Source organism: Haliaeetus albicilla, chromosome 9 (genome assembly GCF_947461875.1).
Source record: "Haliaeetus albicilla chromosome 9, bHalAlb1.1, whole genome shotgun sequence".
In the NCBI taxonomy this organism is placed as follows: domain Eukaryota; kingdom Metazoa; phylum Chordata; class Aves; order Accipitriformes; family Accipitridae; genus Haliaeetus; species Haliaeetus albicilla.
The window spans coordinates 43,810,199-43,827,651 of record NC_091491.1 but is presented as its reverse complement, the minus strand read 5'-3'; the positions used below and the strand labels follow the sequence as shown (position 1 = coordinate 43,827,651).

At 40.7% G+C, this 17,453-nt stretch overlaps 1 protein-coding gene across 7 annotated transcripts in view; it reads left to right on the top strand.

Moving 5' to 3' along the window:
* The window catches only part of MED12L (mediator complex subunit 12L), a 151,276-nt gene that overhangs the window by 110,966 nt on the left and 22,857 nt on the right, over positions 1-17,453 (top strand). For 6 of the 7 annotated variants that reach the window (XM_069792973.1, XM_069792970.1, XM_069792976.1 and 3 more), the window contains 12 exons: positions 254-481; positions 3,050-3,191; positions 4,058-4,178; positions 4,901-5,002; positions 6,735-6,848; positions 10,169-10,368; positions 10,922-11,110; positions 12,098-12,172; positions 12,294-12,484; positions 12,813-12,974; positions 15,659-15,770; positions 16,839-16,928. In XM_069792973.1, the coding sequence (XP_069649074.1) occupies positions 254-481; positions 3,050-3,191; positions 4,058-4,178; positions 4,901-5,002; positions 6,735-6,848; positions 10,169-10,368; positions 10,922-11,110; positions 12,098-12,172; positions 12,294-12,484; positions 12,813-12,974; positions 15,659-15,770; positions 16,839-16,928 (1,726 nt within the window). The remainder of the gene's footprint in view (positions 1-253; positions 482-3,049; positions 3,192-4,057; positions 4,179-4,900; positions 5,003-6,734; positions 6,849-10,168; positions 10,369-10,921; positions 11,111-12,097; positions 12,173-12,293; positions 12,485-12,812; positions 12,975-15,658; positions 15,771-16,838; positions 16,929-17,453) is intronic. The other variant, XM_069792971.1, reaches the window with a different exon arrangement.

Sequence of the window (17,453 nt, the reverse complement as noted above, 5' to 3'; positions counted from 1 at the left end):
ATCCAGCTGCTCACAATTTCAGTCATAGGAATGTCATAGAAGCGATTTGGGAACTTGAGACTATTTGCAGGAAAACTTGAATGAAATTGATATATCAGCCTTATTTTCTGGTAGATGCTCCTTATAAAAAATGAGTTTGAGAATGTGTACAGAATGGTAACCAAACTAGGATTTTCTAATCCCATGTGGTATGTTCAACAGCATTCCCGCAAAGTATGGTTTTTGGCAACTCACTCTTTTTTTTGGTCCTCAGTAGTGCCTGTTCTAAGGTGAAGCAAACAATATACAGCAATGTTCAGCCTTCGAATTCCAATTTACTGTGGGATCCAGAGTTCATGCTAGATTTTATCGAGAATCCTTCTGCTCACAGCATTAACTACTCAATGCTGGGCAAGATCCTGAGCGATAACGCAGCCAACCGCTACAGCTTTGTCTGCAATGCGCTAATGAACGTGTGCATGGGACACCAAGATGCAGGAAGGTAAGGCAAACTGTGCTGGAATCTAACTGAATGGATTTTTACGTGTTATATATGAGGTTTCCTTTCACTTTTTTGTTTTGTGTCTTTTTTGCAATTGTTTTCATTCATTACTCTTTCTGGTTGCTGAAAATTTATTGAGTAAGTTTAAGCTGAGTTATTTCATTAAATCAATCTGCATAATTTAACAGAAGGGAGTAACAAGTAGAAAGTACTCACTGTAAGACAGTCAGTAAGCTTTTCGTATCAGCAGTTGTGCCATTTCAGACAGAACAGCTCAGCGCAATCTTTGCTCATTAGAAGCCTGTAAATGAAGGAAGGTTCTGCATTATGTCATTTCCTTCTTCTGATGCAATTGGTGTTTAATTTATTAAATGTGTAATTTATTTATTATGGATTTCATCTTCATAGGTAATATGTAGATTTAAAAAAAATTTTTTTTTTTTAAGTATTAAGAGTTTTATTGGGTAGAAGCTACTAGAATTGTAACAGCTGTCAGTTATATTTTAAGAGTAGCTTGGACCTCATGGTGCACAGTTCAAGTTGGTCTCCAATGATTAGAGTTCAGGATGAGATCTCCACTTCAACAGGTTGTCCAGCACTGTATTAAGGTGGTTGTCTGCTGACACCAGCAGGTGCTGGCTCCTGCCACTCTCAGGTGGAGCTTTGGTCTGATCCAGCACGACACTTCTTGGGTCTTAAGTCTATGTTAGATCTTTTTAGATAATGTTGAGGTACTGACAAGAAGTATAGTGAAGAACCCTTGCAGTAAACCAGCTTAACATCAGTGTCAGGGTTTTACACTGACAGTATGTTTTGTTTCATAATGGAGATGTTCTTCTCTCAGTTGTTTCCTCTGTCCAGTATGTAAACACATAAACTCAGCCTTCTTATGCAAATGTAGCACTGCAGCGTTGAAACTGTTTTACCCTGGTTTTCCATTCTGCAAAGTCTGTGAGGCAGGGTGAAACGGACACTGATTTTTGGATCTAGCCTTAACCCCTGCCCCCAGCACCTCTATCGCTCTTACACAATCAAACCCACCAGAACTTGGTGTTCTGTTCTGATTCTATTCCAATTTTTATGAAGAAATTCTTGGTCTTGATAGTTAAGCCTAGGTGCAGCAGTAGCTGACAGTCTTTTTTAAGGCTGCTGCCAGATCACAAAACTCAAGGAAGTTGTGGATTTTTTTTTTCCCTTTTCTTTTCTGATTGACTCCTGCCAAAAATGTGTACAGTTCCTGTATCCATCTCCCTGTCCCTAGTGTGAAGCCGCCTCTGAAACATCCAAAGAAGGTCCAAAGGAGGCCACAAAAATGGTCAGAGGACTGGAGCACCTCTCTTGTGAAGACAGGCTGACAGAGTTGGGCTTGTTCAGCCTGGAGAAGAGAAGGCTCTGGGGAGACCTTATAGCAGCCTTCCAGTACATAAAGGGGACCTACAGGAAAGACGGGGAGGGACTTTTTACAAGGGCATGTAGTGATAGGACAAGGAGTTATGGCTTTAAACTGAAAGAGGGTAGATTTAGATTAGATGTAAGGAAGAAATTCTTCACTGTGAGGGTGGCAGGGCCCTGGAACAGGTTGCCCAGAGAAGTTGTGGCTGCCCCATCCCTGGAAGTGTTCAAGGCCAGGTTGGATGGGGCTTTGAGCAACCTGGTCTAGTGGAAGGTGTCCCTGTCCATGGCAGGGGGCTTGGAACTAGATGGTCTTTAAGGTCCCTTCCAACCCAAGCCATTCTGTGATTCTTTGAAATGTGGGGCATTCTTGGCAGAGCAGAGCAGCTGAGAGGAAGCGGTTTTGTAAGAGCAGCAAAGGGGAACATCTAAATGTGGCCAAACGGGTTTCACTGTGGAACAGAGAAAGAATAACTTGCACTGGGATGAGTCAACTCTGCTGTTGCTGTTTTTTAAAATGTTACATAACTCTGAGTCATAGACCAAATCACACATTACACAGTATGCGATCTATGAAGTAAAATTCATTAATGCCAATTAATTTTGTGACTCTCTTGTCCCTCCTGAACAGTAGAGCTGGTGAGGAGGGCTCCCGCAGGGGCTGGGGAGGTGTGCGCCACACACACCACTTTCCTGTGACATTTTTGCATGAAAGAGGATGGACCTGCTGTTTGTGTGGCAGCACTGAGGAAAGGCCAGAGTGTGCCCATGTGGAGAGGGGCAGGTCATCTGTCTTGGTGGGTTGCAGGTAGCAGGGGTTTGGGTGCTGCATCCCTCCTCCTGGGCAGCTCAGCACAGGTAGGGAAGCTGGTAGGGACACAGGGCGTACAGAGCAGGGTTTACACAAAATAAAGGTCCTGTGCTGCTGTAGGTTGGATGGATGCAAGTTATGGGGTACAAGTCACATACTGTTTTTTTTTTTTCCAGATGCTCCAGTTGTCCACAACTGAATAACACTAGGTTATATGTACAGTAGCATAATCACATTTGGACATAAACCCCCACCTTAAGTGAGGAAACAGCAGTTCTTCTGCCAAGCACTGATCTGCTTTGACCTAAATATTTATTGTTTACAAAATATCTTGCTTCTGTATTAGTTTTTCTCTTCTTTCCTAGGATTAATGACATAGCAAACCTTTGCGCAGAGCTGACGGCATGCTGCACGGTGCTTAGCTCAGAGTGGTTAGGGGTCGTAAAAGCTCTTTGCTGCTCTTCAAATCATGTCTGGGGTTTCAATGATCTGCTCTGCAGTGTGGATGTAAGTTCAATATCTTCTGAAGTATCTGTTAAATCTATGTCTAGGGTGCGCTTAGAAGTATAGTAAGGTTTCCATTCAATACAAAATGCAGAGCACAGATTTAGTCCTGTATCCATTTAAGGCTTTTAATGAGATTTGTGATTGATTTTTATTCTCTCCTTCATCTTCAGGGTTAATGTAGAATTTGGGCAGTGCTTAGAGTTTTCTCTTTGTAAATCTTTTTTTTTTCTTTATTATGGAATGATATGGAATATCAGAGGTGTGCTTTAAAAGGAGCAGGCATGTCCATATACTTTTTCTACAATGCTGATGGACGTGTAAATAACTAGGTCTGTTTTAAAGACCCTGTTTTGGTGTTGGCTCTGGGGTTGTAGAAGGGGTGGTACGCTTTGCTGTTTCTTACCTGGTGTAAGTTACCATCATCCTGTTCAAGTCAGCAGGATTACGGTGACTAATGTTATCCAGTATCTGATTCAGTATATTTATCTATAGTTTGATTACATATGCCTTTAGGAACAGATTGAAGCTGTATACTTGGGGACATATTCTTGTCCTAAGGCTAAGGAATGAGTATCGATATTATCATTTTTTACAGAATGGTAAAATTTTCTCAGTTTTTATAAGACTAATGTTTTTTACTTCAGAATTTGTGGTATTTGAAATAGTTATTGGTTAAAATTAAGTTAAGCTATCAGTATTTGACATAAAATGTTTGGGAAATACATTAAAATGTAGACACAAATGCTTATGTATAAAAATGTTACTGTTTATTCTTATAATTAATTCCTTAATAACAGTGGCAGTGGTGTGTGCACTGTTATGTAAGTGCACTGTTATGTGAAGCCTTGCAATGTTTTTCCTTCAAGGTGAGTGACCTGTCGTTCCACGATTCCCTGGCCACTTTCATTGCTATATTGATCGCCCGGCAGTGCTTTTCTCTGGAAGATGTAGTTCAGCATGTTGCACTGCCTTCTCTTCTTGCAGCTGGTAAGAAAATACCAAGAGAAAAACTTAGAATGAAAAACATAAGACTTCTGAAGAAGTCTCCATTGATTGAATAAGTAGTGTGTTCTGAACTGCGTTCTTGTGGAATGCCACCTATTGTGCATTGTAGCTTGTGTGTCCCTGCAGTTCCCAAAAGGAGCGACGCCAAGTTAGATTAGAGGACCCACACTTGAGAAGTGCTATCAGAGTTGCTGACAGCGCACTGTCCCCTTATGTTACGCAGCCTCACTTTCTACTCACAACTCTCTTCTGCTCTGCGCTATGTGCTCAAATGTCTGACTGATCTACTCAGGTTGTGCATTTCCTTCTGCCGTCAGTCTGCCTGATGTTGGCTTTTTCTCTCTGACCTCACTGTCTTTGCCTCCAGCCCTGGAGTACTGTAGCTGTGGTCCTCTTTGTTGGCCACTTCACACATTTCTTTTCACTTTCTGCTTGGATTTGTGTTTCTTATTTCTGCTTTGACTCTCAAAAGCCATTTTAACCATGTAGTCTTTTCTGCCATTAATTAGGTCTCTTGCTTACCAAAAATCATACTATTCTTTCCTGTTTTTTGATGACTCAGGGCCATAAATGCTAATTCCTGTTGATGAAATTATTGTATTCCCATTTAGAATGGGGCTGTGAGTTAGAACATTTCCAGGCCTGCCACTGGGACTTAGGAGGTCCTGGGCAGATGCCTTATGTCCACATCCCATCTTCCATAGCCTGTGGAGATCCGGATGCTGAGCCTGGGGCGAGAATGACCTGTCGGCTACTCCTGCACCTCTTCAGGACACCCCAGGTCTGCCTCTTTCCCCAGGGACCAGGTAAGTTGCCTGCTGTGTGGCCCTTTCATTTCAGAAAGTGAACCCAGATGTGTTTTGATGGCTTCAGATTTCACGTGAGAAAATATCCATAGTGCGAGTAGAAGTGATAGCCTGTTTAAAATTACAGATGTTTCACTAGTGAAAAGTTGATACATTCTTACTTGCTTGGGAAATGTTTTATATGCATGTAAAACTATAGAAGTTTGCTGAAACTTATTCATTATCAACACCTGGCCATCCAGGTGCGGCATAATGTTGACATAAAACTCAGCCATTTGAATATTACATCTTAAAAAAGAAAATTAAGTTTTAACACAGCATCTGTGTACACTTCAGCAAAGAGGAATACATTTAGAAGACTGTTCTGTCCTGATAGTTCTCCTTTTGTTTTGGAACTTCATTGAAACAATCATGTGAGCCTGGGACCTATTAATACTGTTTCTGTGCCAGTGCTGCTGTTGGCAGTGGTAGTATTTATCACGGTCCCCACCTTCCTTCGTACTAAGTATTGTTGGGGCAGTGACAGCTCCTGTAGTGGGTCACCTTGCAGTGATATAGAAACTAATAGGGATACAGATCATACAGTGTGGTAGCCTTGCATGTAAATTTAAATTAAATGTGATTTTAAATAGGGTATAATAAAGCACCTAGTCCAACAGAAGAAACATGAGGAAATTAGTTCTTAGAGTATATTAATGTAGTGCTCTTTCCTTTTAAATTTGAATCTTTTGTGGTCTGACCTGTGTGTGTTTGCCACAGACCAAAAGAGGAAGGAAAAAGGCAAGGAACAAGCACCTAACAATTAAAAGGAAATATACCTGGAAGTAACCTCTGTTTTGTCTTATAAGTATTTCAGCAAATTTGATGACAAGACTATTTCTACGGAAAAATGAAATTGAAAGAAAAAACCCCTCAGCTCTTAAGTGGTGTCAAATTGTTCCATCTAAAAGTAATATTAATTTCTTTTTTTGACCAGAAATGCATGAACTTTTGTTGCATATTTGAGCAAAACAAGTAAGAGCCGTGAAGAATACTGTCTGAGTAACAGAAATATGTTACGTGGTCCCAGGCTTCCCTAGAAATAAAAGTGGATTTGAATGGATAGGAAAAGTCATGTCTGAACTCTAGGAAATAGTACAAATCAAACAAAATGTGACTACGTTACAGACTTTTCTTACATATGGCTCAGTTAACCACCTCAGAAAGGTGGTAGATTCATCCTTCCTTTCTCCCTCCCTCCCTGTCTTTCAGTCTGTTTATCTTCTCCTTCATGTTAGAAAAAGCACTCACTGACTTCTTTTGCAGTCTGCTTCTGAGCTGTAGAATTAGGCTTAACTGTGCAACAGGCATTTATAGTAATTAATTTTGCCTCATTTGTTAAGAAGGCTAGATGAGGTAAGTAACTTCCTAAATCTGTGAAGTCAAAACCAAAATACACTTCAGTTTCTCATTGTGGTTAAATTCACTGTTTACATCGACACAGTGAAATGATAGGCTCCTTTTTCTACTTAAATTATCGTATTTTATTTTGATATTAATACATCATAACCATGTATCCCAGTTGATTTTAATGACTTACCTGTTGGTCTTCAGTTTCAATTTCAGAAAATTCAGTTCTTCATTCAGTTATTGTACTTCTATAGCTGTTCTAGATGAGAAGAATTTTGTGCAAAGGAAATTTTAGTTGATAAATAACAACCATTTTCTACGAGATTTACTCTTCTTTCCATAGGGAAATTATTTCCTGGAATTCGTTCTTCTTGTGATCGTCACCTCTTGGCTGCTGCTCACAACAGTATAGAAGTGGGAGCTGTGTTTGCAGTCTTAAAAGCAATTTTGATGCTTGGTAAGATTATGCAGAGTTGTGTGTAATGTTTTTGTTCTAGTGTTCGAGTAAAAAACAGATCGTGCTAGTTCATTTCCCTGGGAATGTTCCTGCAAAAGGAAAACCCTGATGACAAGAGAAAAATGTGGATGCTGTCCATGCTTCTGTAGCATGTGAGTGTTTCTCCCACAGGTCAAGAGGCAGAATTTTTCTCTGGTGAGTCAGCCCCCCCCCCCCCTGCTGATGAGGCTTTAAGCAGATGTAACTTTTTCACATTTTGACCTCTACCCCCACCACCAAGTCCCAGCACATTTCAAACTCAGGCAAGTCCCTCTCAAATATAGAGAGGAAATACACTCTCAGATGATTTTCCCCACCTTTTTCTGTGTTTTACCACAAATCACGTGTGTCTGTCATTGTGGAAGTTCTAAAAGAGTCACTGCTAAGCAACTCTCCTTGAACAATGAGTGTGTTATTTTTCCAAACAAATACCTGCCTCAGAGCTTGGTTTGGCTTAAGTTCAGTTAAAGCTCTTGTGACCTATGGTGATGTGTATTTTTTGCAGCTAAGTAAATGTCCAGTTAAACAAGCAAGATTTTCCAGATGTGGACATACCTACAGAGGTATACCTCCAGCTAGAGTGCCATTACTATATTCTCTGTTGGCCAGTGTCTCAGAACTGTCTCAAAGACCCCATGATCCTTAATGATGTGACTATATTTGGAAAGATGTTAAAGGCATAGCTATCTGGGATGGACTGATGGATTTGAGAGTGAGTTTGAAATATGTTTATGGCCATTATCTATGTTCCCTTGCTATTCGGAGTGCTGAGGTTTGCTATTCTCTTTCATTAATGGTGTGTAGTGTGAGCACCTGTTGTTTCGTCTCTATGCAGGTTTAGATAGGGTCTGGTGCAGAGTGGTACGAAGGAAGATTCAGGCACATAGTTTATTTGTGCCTTCACTGCAGCACATCTCCTCCTATACCCAAAATGTTAGATTTGGAGATGTCTCTTGTTGGCACCCTGCATTAGTTATTTCAAAATTGTACTTGATTACTGAGGAAAAGCATCAGATAAATGATAGCTGTTGCAGTTCTATGCTGAGGAAGCTTTGTGAGTAGAAATCTGTGTTAGAAAAAAATAATCTCTACCCACAACAAAAGATGGTGCTGCAGTCAACTTCTCTAGGGTGTATTAAATGTCTTTGCAAGTTTTATCAAAGCATTCTGGGATGGCTTCAGCTTCATGTGTGGCTTGGTATCAGTCTCCTCATTGCATTGTTTGCCTGCCAGGTTCTTCCCTCTTGTCCTTCATGGGTACAGATCTGGGCTCGATATAGTTGTGCTCACAAGCTCATAAGATGCTTGAGTGCAGGGAGCGTGTAGGTGGGGTCTTTGCTGCTGCTGCCTGTTCACGTGTGTTGGGCACAGACTTCGTCAGCTTGTTTCCCACACTTCGCAATGAGCTTGTCCTTGGCTTTGGGTTCTGCAGGGCTTGATGTGTCTGCTCTACCAGCTGTTGGGTCAGTGGTACAGGGGTTTTTGGATTTGCCTGGATTTGGAGAAACAGAGGGATTATAACTGCTTTCACTTCTCAGGGTATGTTCTGCTGTTTTGCTATTGGCCTACTTAAAAATCATTTTTATTCCATTTCATGAGTGACAACGCTGTTCATTCAGTCTCTCCACTCTCTGTAAGGAGTTGATTCCTTGTGCTGCAAAGGTCTGTGCAGAGGAGGTTGGGGCAGGAGCGTGCCTGCCATAGCGGAGAGCTGGGTGAGCCTTCTGGGCCGGCTGTGCAGAACTGGCTGAGGGGTCGGGGATGAAACCCGTGCTGTCGGGTCACAACCAGCGCTGCCACCCACCCGGAGGGATTGTCTGCATATGGGCTGGTCTGTCACGGCGAGTCAGGGCTCTGGCTTTGATAAGCTGTTAAGTACAAGTTTGGTCTTGTTAAAAAAAGTATTGTATGCTGGTTTATTTAGGAGTAACTCTAAAGTGGCACAGAACAGGGTAGGAGCACAGGCGTTGGCTGTTTTTCTTAGCAGTAACTCTACTAAACCCTCATGGGTTTTTTTTGCCCAGGGTAATGCAGTACCAAGGAACATAGAAACAGTGACGGGACAACTGAGTGCGCAGGAGGACCTGGTGCAGCGTGGTGTTTTGAGCTCTCTGTGTAAATAATGTAGTACTCTGGGGATGTGGCCACAGCTGCTGAAAGGCGGTCGGTCTCCTTGGTGCAGTAGTTTGAAATATTTTGCTGGTAGTTGCAGATTTTAGGAATAAATCCTAGCATATGTGTAACCAGAGGCCCTGGTATGAATGCGTGTGTGTGTGTGTTTGAATGAGTGGCTGAAGCAAGCCATTTAGCCTTGTCACGTCGTGTTAGTTGTTGATCTTGATAGTAAACTGAGGGGTTTTCTAAGGGATGACTATCGTATGTAGTGCATCAGTTAAGATCCACTAGAGTTTCTGCTGACTTAAAACATTAGGCTACATTAGCCTGCTTCTTATGCAGGCTGTTGTCATGCATGCTCCTGGATGGCCTCACAGCCTCTGGGGTGTTATGTGCAGCATTTGGGGCTATTTTCCCCACTACTACACACTGTAGTTGCATCTTCTTCCTTGTCCAAGGTTTCAGGCCTTGGACAAACATGTCCAGTAAACATGTAAAACGTGAACTGTTACAGGTCTGATTTATTTGCATTGTGTCCGAAATATTTTTCCTTCTTCTCTGGTCAACCCTGTTAGTTTCAGGTAGATGGTGGTTGCAAAGCCGTGCTGGTGCCTTGCGGAGAGGAGGGGCTCACTAGTGTTTGCCACGCTCCCTCAGTACGCTCTGCCCTTTTCCATTCCCAGGAAGATCAGTCTCTCTTGTCAAGAAGTTCATAGTAAGGTGGGCTAAGGGGCCACTGTCATACTTGTCTCTTGATCTATGGAGTGTTAATAAATCAAAGTAAGGGAGAAAACTTGGAGAAGGGACATCTGAGAAGAGCAAGTAACCCAACTCTTCATTATCTCCTAAAGCAATTCCATGCACTCACAGACCTTTTCCTGTTGAGCACATAGTGGCTTTATTTGTGTTTGATATGTGTAAACCTTTTCCTACTTCTGAAATATCCATTAAAAAGATGCTACGCAGAATGAAGAAAGCGGACAATACTTTGAACATGGTGATTTGCAGAGGCAGTTAGTGCTGCCCTTTTGAATGCAACTGCCTCACTCCTGTTTAGTCCTCAGCTGGCCTGTGCCTCCAAAGACGTTCCTTGGTGGGTAAGCAGTCTGGGGGCATGGGCACGTGGGTAGAAGTTCACCCTGTGCTTCTGTGTTTCTGTTGTACAGGCGATGCTGAAATTGGCAGCAACAATGTCAACTCCTTGAAGAGTGAAGAATTCCATATGAGAGGCTTACTAGATGAACTCAATGAGGATGAAATCTGGGGTTCCTCTCACACTTTGAAATCATGCGGAAAAGCTGTTTCCATAGAAACTGCTAGTTTAAGCGAGTATGCTAGATATGTGCTAAGAACCATTTGCCAGCAGGTAATCTCTAAAACTACTCTTCTGTCTTCATTTGGAGAAACAGTGTTATTTTGTTTGAAAAGTGTAACATATATTTTGGTGCAAAATGAATGTTGAAGTATTTCAATATTTGAATCTGTTTGGGTTTCCTGATTTGAGCAGTTTATACACAGAGTCGTATGCTATTGGGGGGAAAAAATTGGTTTAGTTAGTTATTAGCATCTCCCTGCACTCTATCAAAATTGACGTGTTTTTCCTACCTGAATCTCAAGCACTTTGAGAAGACAGTAGGACCACTCCATCAACTGTCTGCTCAAAGTGCTTTTGCAGTAGCATTTGTTTTATTGCGAAGTTGCTTTCAAAGTATAGAAGAAATGAATTTTAGAAAACCTGTTAACAGTCTTATACTTTCAGGTGGTACTGAATGACAGAAGACATTTCTAATCTCACGTGTTGCATGAACCATAGTTCACTTCAAGTTTTGCATATGGAAAAATCACTTTTCTCTTTAGCTTACCAGAAGTTAATATTGCCTTGAAACTATCTTGTGAATCTGTTCTCTGATTACTTACAGGAATGGGTTGGAGAGCACTGTTTAAAGGAACCTGAGAGGCTGTGCACAGACAAAGATCTTATTTTGGATCCTGTTCTTTCAAACAAACAAGCACAGAAACTCCTTCAACTTATCTGTTATCCTCATGGTATTAAAGAATGCACCGAGGGTGACAACCCTCAGAGACAGCACATCAAACGCATACTTCAGGTAATGCAGTGGGGAAAAGGTGGAAAAAACTACCTGTGGTGCACTGACTTCTAACCTGTCATTCAGCAGCACCACCAAGTGACATTGATTTGCAGTTCCTGGTGCAATCAAGCATTAGGTTCTTCTTTAAAGATTGTATGTGCTCAGGATCCCCAGTCTCTGTGGTAAACACTCTTATAGCATGACTTCTGGTGTCTCATTACTTCTGATTCCACAGTTATGGAGGAAACAAGTGTGCAGCACACTCATCGTTGCTGTTCGGCATTGTCAGTCATCAGGAAACCACTGAAAAGGGAGCTGCTTTTAGGGCTCCTTAGGTGGAGATGCCTACTGTCTCAGTAGGGCTTTGTGACAGTACTGTGGTGAAAGACACTCCTAGTCCATGGAAAAAGCTCAAATGCCTTCACGGACAGTCCTAAACTGATCATTTCTTCAAATTCAGCTGCATTAGGGACACTTCATTCCTTAAACTTCAAAATGGATTTTCTTTGAATAGACCTGTGAAGAATCAAGTTGACAATATCTGAACCAGGATAAACAGTGATCAGTGTCCTGCAAAATAACAACTTCAGCTGCTGCATTTACTGTAATCGGGTCTAGATGGCCTTGTGCTAAATACAGATATGTCCACTTGGATGGCAGTGTCATGGATTAATGTAATTGCTAATGAAAGAGTGAATTACATTTTCCATATTCATATTTAACTAAACTCAGATTTTGCAGAGAGCGAGATTTTTATTCAGAAAAGTTGCGTGGTTAAAAGTATCCAGTAACAGTATTAGCTGCAAAGATGTGGAAGTTAACATACATTCCTTAATAGGTCTGATGTTTTGGCATGTCATTAAACTATTTAAAAGAGTAGTGATTGCGATGATCTACTTACAAGATGAGGCTTTTGCATGTAACATATTCAATTATGAGATTTATTATTTTTTTTTAGACATGCAAAGTGTTGACACTTTATTTGTAATGTTAATTCTTACCTAGAACTTAGATCAGTGGACTCTCCGTCAGTCTTGGTTGGAGCTGCAACTAATGATCAAACAGTGCATGAAGGAGCCTGTGAGTATTTCTTTTCAAACTTTCTATCTAAATATTTAATGCAAAAAAGTATGTTATATTTTAACGTAGTCCATGAGCAAGCATACCATGAATGTGCTAGTTTACTTATGTTTTACTGTAGGGTTCTGGGTCTGTGGCTGAAATGAACAGCTTGTTGGATAATATTGCAAAGGCGACAATAGAGGTGTTTCAGCAATCCGCTGATCTAAACAATAACTCTTCTAACTCTGGTATAGGCCTCTTCAATCCAAACTCTGTTGGAAATGCTGACACAAGTAATACAAGACAGAATGGTAAAAAGACATTCCTAAGGTATTTTTTGTAGCACCTTTTTAATTATTTTAGCCAACATGATGCTTAATTTTATGTAGATTGCTTAGACTTTTTTGCACTTGAAACAGGAATGTACGGACATGAGTTACCTGAAGGTTACTTCTATTTACTTTTGTTTAACAATAAATATAGTTGCTATTCTTGAATTTTCTGGAAACCAGAAATTGTGACTGCTCAGTCCACACTAGTTACTCCAGATGCATTGTGTCAACTGCTTTATTAAAGCAGTTCAGTCTTTTATAACAGCTAATACTGGTTGCAAAACTACAGGGATATTTTGGCTGAAATAAGTTTGTTCTACTTCTAGTTCCTCTGAGCGGCGAGGAGTGTGGCTGGTGGCTCCCTTGATTGCAAAACTGCCTACCTCAGTTCAAGGTAGGGTCTTGAAAGCTGCAGGAGAGGAGCTGGAGAAAGGTCAGCATTTGGGGTCATCTTCTAAGAAGGAAAGAGATAGACAGAAACAAAAAAGGTACGACCTTGGGAAATCCCTGTACACAGAGCTGAAAGGTATTTTTGAAGGTGTTTACTGAGGACTGGACTAGATTTTGGCTTCACAAAACCTCAGTTCACTTTTGTGGAGCAAAAAGTTATCAACCCCAAACAGGGTTCAGGCTTCATTTAGTTTGAAGTTTTAGCTTTAGCTGAAGAAATATCATTGGTTTCAGAGGAAGAAATGTGAAAGCTTTGTAACACATCTTCCAGGGCTATTCTACAGCTTGGTGATGGGAAATGTTAGAGATTTAAAAGAGTAGTTAGAGTGGTTGTTGTCTCTTCCCTTCTATGGCAGTAGGCCACTTTTCTTGCCATTAAGATCCCATAATTATAAGATGTCACTTAATTCCTGTTGGGAATTAAGTTTAAGCTCATCTCTAACTTACCAAGTGCATGAGAATTTTAATGACTTAATGGTTATTGAGCTTCTTTTAGTAAAATATTCTTCCACAGTGCCTATAATTTTTTTGTACTTTCTTAGAGTTATGGTAGAAATTACATTGAACACTATACACAACAAGGTCTCTTAGCTTCAAATTCCAACCATCTTTCTTTTTTTGAAGCTCTTCCAAATTACAGTTGTTCAAGAAAACAAATCACTTCTTAAAGGCTTGTGGTATTTGTTGTATTACAGTCCCACTGTAAGTTTCTTGTTCTTAGTGTTACTAGTATGCGTTATCTTTTTGATCACCTTTGATGTTGTTCTTGCAGTATACTTTCCCTGAGCGTGGGACCAATAACTGGGCTTTGCCGCTTTATAGTACTCTTGTAAATCTGCATTGCACATATAGATTTTGACTTATGGTTGTCATTAAATTCTGTGGAGCCTTTTATAAATCTACTGCCATTTTCTAGCCTCTTCCACCTAGCTTATTTTCCCTTTAAGGTTAGAAGATTTAATTTTTTTTCTTTCCTTCATAACTGCAGTATGCCCATAACTCTGTGTTGTGCTGGACCCTCCTAGTTCATCTGGGCTGTTTCTTTGATAAGCTTATGCAATCTATCAACCTCTAGAAGTTCTGTTTGCCATGTTCAGTTTTTGAGTTAAGTACACTTTGTATTAGCTTTATGAAGCCATCTCTTCCTTGTCCTTCTAATTCATTTGCAATACCCACTCTGTTGTTAGACAAAAAAAAGACATGTTGCTTTCCAGATCTCTTTGTTAGGTGTTTCTGGGCACATCAGCACTTTTCCATTATTCACTGGCTCTCTTGCTCCTTGCATCACTAGAAGGGAATATGGAACCTCTTTCTGTCTTCTATTTCTTTTCCTATGGGAGAGGTCTAATGTAGAAAACCTAAATCAAGCCTCTTTCAAAGCCGAAATAAAATGCCTATAGAAACTGTCAAGCCCTTCCTCCACAGTGGTTCCTACGCGCAGAAGTAAAAGCATTTACAAAGTTGTTCTAGTTGTAACAATAAATTACTTCCTTGTGTGCTTTTTGAAGCTTTTCCATCTCTTCTTGATCAAAACCAAACTTTACTACTCTGTAAGTGACAAAACCAATGATACTATGGGAAAGTATGAAATCTTATATAACGTATATAAGATCTCTTTTTCTTTTTTCAAACTCTGTTTTGTGTAGCAGGGATAGCAATTGTAATAATAACTGTATTGCAAACTATAAATTTTTCTTGTGGAAATTAATGAGAAAATGCAGAGGTGTTCCTACCACGTTGTTCCTAAAATCTGAAAAATCACTGTTTAACATGACTTTTGAAAATACAGACTTTCTATTTTGCTCCTTTTATGGGACCTTGGGATTTTGCCATTCCTTTATACTAATTGTCACCTAAATTGTTGAAGTCAAGTTAAATGCCAAATGAAAATAACTGTTGAAATGAATACTTGTAATAAATACACGTGTATGTGTGGATATGTATTTGTATTGTGTTTATGGATGCATGTAATTTTCAAGGAGCTTATATACCTAGAACTGCAAAAATCATTGCCTGAGCTGTTACTAAAATCCCTTTGGTGACTTTTTTAACTTCTCTCCTACTTCATATGTTGTACTTCCAAATTCATCTTCGTGTATTTCTTTCAGTTTGTCTTAATTTTATATTTATAATAGATATACATTAATCTAAAAAAAAAAAAAATTTAAACAAATCTGAAAGCCCTTGCATTGGTATGGCATTTCTCCTACAACCAGCTAAAGCTGCATCTCAGTTTACTTACACTAAGCCCGTGTTAGAATTTTAGTGCAATTTAGGCAGCTGTAATTCTAATCAGTGCTCGTACGGGGAACTTACTTGGGATTCACTTCAGACCACTAATGTGGATTAGAAACTTTAGCTGCCTAATCTCCACTAAAATTATATCCCTGGTTAATCAAAGTAGTCTTAAAATAACATGTTCTGTTTCTGAGTCAGGCCTTTGGGTGTCCATGCAATTCTTGGTCATTCAATGCCCTGAGCTAGGTGGGTTCTCAGTAATGACATGCATAATATGTGCATTTATACTGGCTGGTGCTCTGCCGCCTTGTGTGCATGTTCTTTTAGTTCATGGGGCAAGGCTTTAATTCACTAAAACAAACAGACATAGATGCAGGCAATGCCACTTCCAGGGAAAAAAAGTAGACAAAACAAGGAAGGGAGTGAAGATGGGAAGTATCAAAATAACTTTACTAATTGACTTCTGTGTTTGCCTCTCTTAAAGCATGTCTCTTTTGAGTCAGCAACCTTTCCTTTCATTGGTACTGACTTGCCTTAAGGGACAGGATGAGCAACGGGAAGGGCTTCTAACATCACTGCAGAATCAAGTTAATCAGGTAAAACAAGCACATAACCATGAGCACCCTTTGTTAGATGTTTTATGTGTCATCAGTTTTATTTGTATACGATGCTGTAAAAGGAGGAAAATTACAGTGCAGTGGTATGCCAAAAGGAACAGTCCAAGGAAGGAGGAATGGGGAGGTGTTTGTTCCTTTTTGAGAGTGAATACATCTTTTTTTCTAAAATTGTTACAGAGAAATATAATGAACTTGAGTCTGATTCAGTTCTTTCCAGAAAAACCAATAAAAGGTGTTTGTCTTGAGGGGAACAGTCTTCTCAGTCTCTAGCTTGACCATGAAAAGTTTTTGTTAAGTTTGAAACTTTCCTTCTTTAGGAAAGCCCTTCATCTTCTCCAGCCAGTACAGATTAAGAGTTGTTCATATTTTAAAAAAAAAGTATTACTAGTCCCAAACTGGCCCATTGCCTACAGCTCTTCCTTTGGATCACTTGTGCTTACTCACAACCTCTGCTGATTCTGCTCTAGACTTCCTGCTCCCATCTGGTTCATGCTTTAGCCTACAATAGCTCCTTAAGACTGTCTTTAAACTGAATATATACAGTGCCCAATGTAATGGGTGCATGTTTCCTTTTTTCTGTCTTTTAGTTTCTATGAATTACTGTGACAGTGAAAATTGATACCTGTAGAGCCGTTTTTTTCTCATATTCCCTCTCAGCTCAGGTCCAGGCTATGATGTAGGTCCACATCCTAGTTAAATTCATTCCTTCGATGTTTTTTTCCCCTGGTGTTACTGCCACTTGGGCTTTCTTTTTGCTGTATGGGTTTTCCCCTGAAATGCGGCTGGTCCAGATTCCCTAAGGTTCTGGTCATTTCTCACCAGAGATCCCACTAGATCCTGTTGGGAAGCTGCATCCAGTGCAAGACTGTCTATTTACTTAGCTGTGGTGAACAGTTAAATAGGGTGTTTGAAACAATGTTTTTAATAAATGCATAACAAAGGTGCTTATTTTCTTTTTGCTACAACAGGAAGATCTAGTCACACAATTAATAGCAGATTATCAGCTCTTTACAAATTAATGTTTTATAATCAAATGCTTTTTCTTAGATCCTTAGTAACTGGAGGGAAGAACGGTACCAGGACGATGTTAAAGCTAGGCAAATGATGCATGAAGCCCTACAACTTCGCCTTAACTTGGTAAGAAAAAACTTATGTGCTTATCCTGACGTTATAAAAAGATGTAGCAGCTACTCTGGAGTAGGTGGTACGGAGCAAGAAGCACCGTGTCGGGGCACTGCAGGGGCTGGGGCTCCCTGTGAGCTGGCAGCTGAGGGGGGGTCCCTCAGCCCCCAGCCTCAGGCATCAGGCACCTCCACTGGGATGGGGATGGGCTGAGGCCATGGCAGGACGTCAGCCCATGGGGAGGGCTCAGGATCAGGCCTGGCGAGGGGAGCTGGGGTCAGACGCAGCCCTGGCGTGGCCAGGGAGGGCCATGGGGACAGGCTGGGGTTCCTGGGCCAGGGATGGGGGTGGGGGTAGCCCCAGCTGGGGCTGGCCAGGGACTGCGAGGGCTGTTAGTGCCCCCTCTGCCCTGACACAAGGGGGTCTGTGCTCCACTGGTGTTCGTCTCTGCTCTTCCCGTCTCTCTTGTTGCAGTTGATGCCTCCTGGCTATAACATTTGGACATTGTCATACAAAATGAATGGGAAGCACGGCCATATA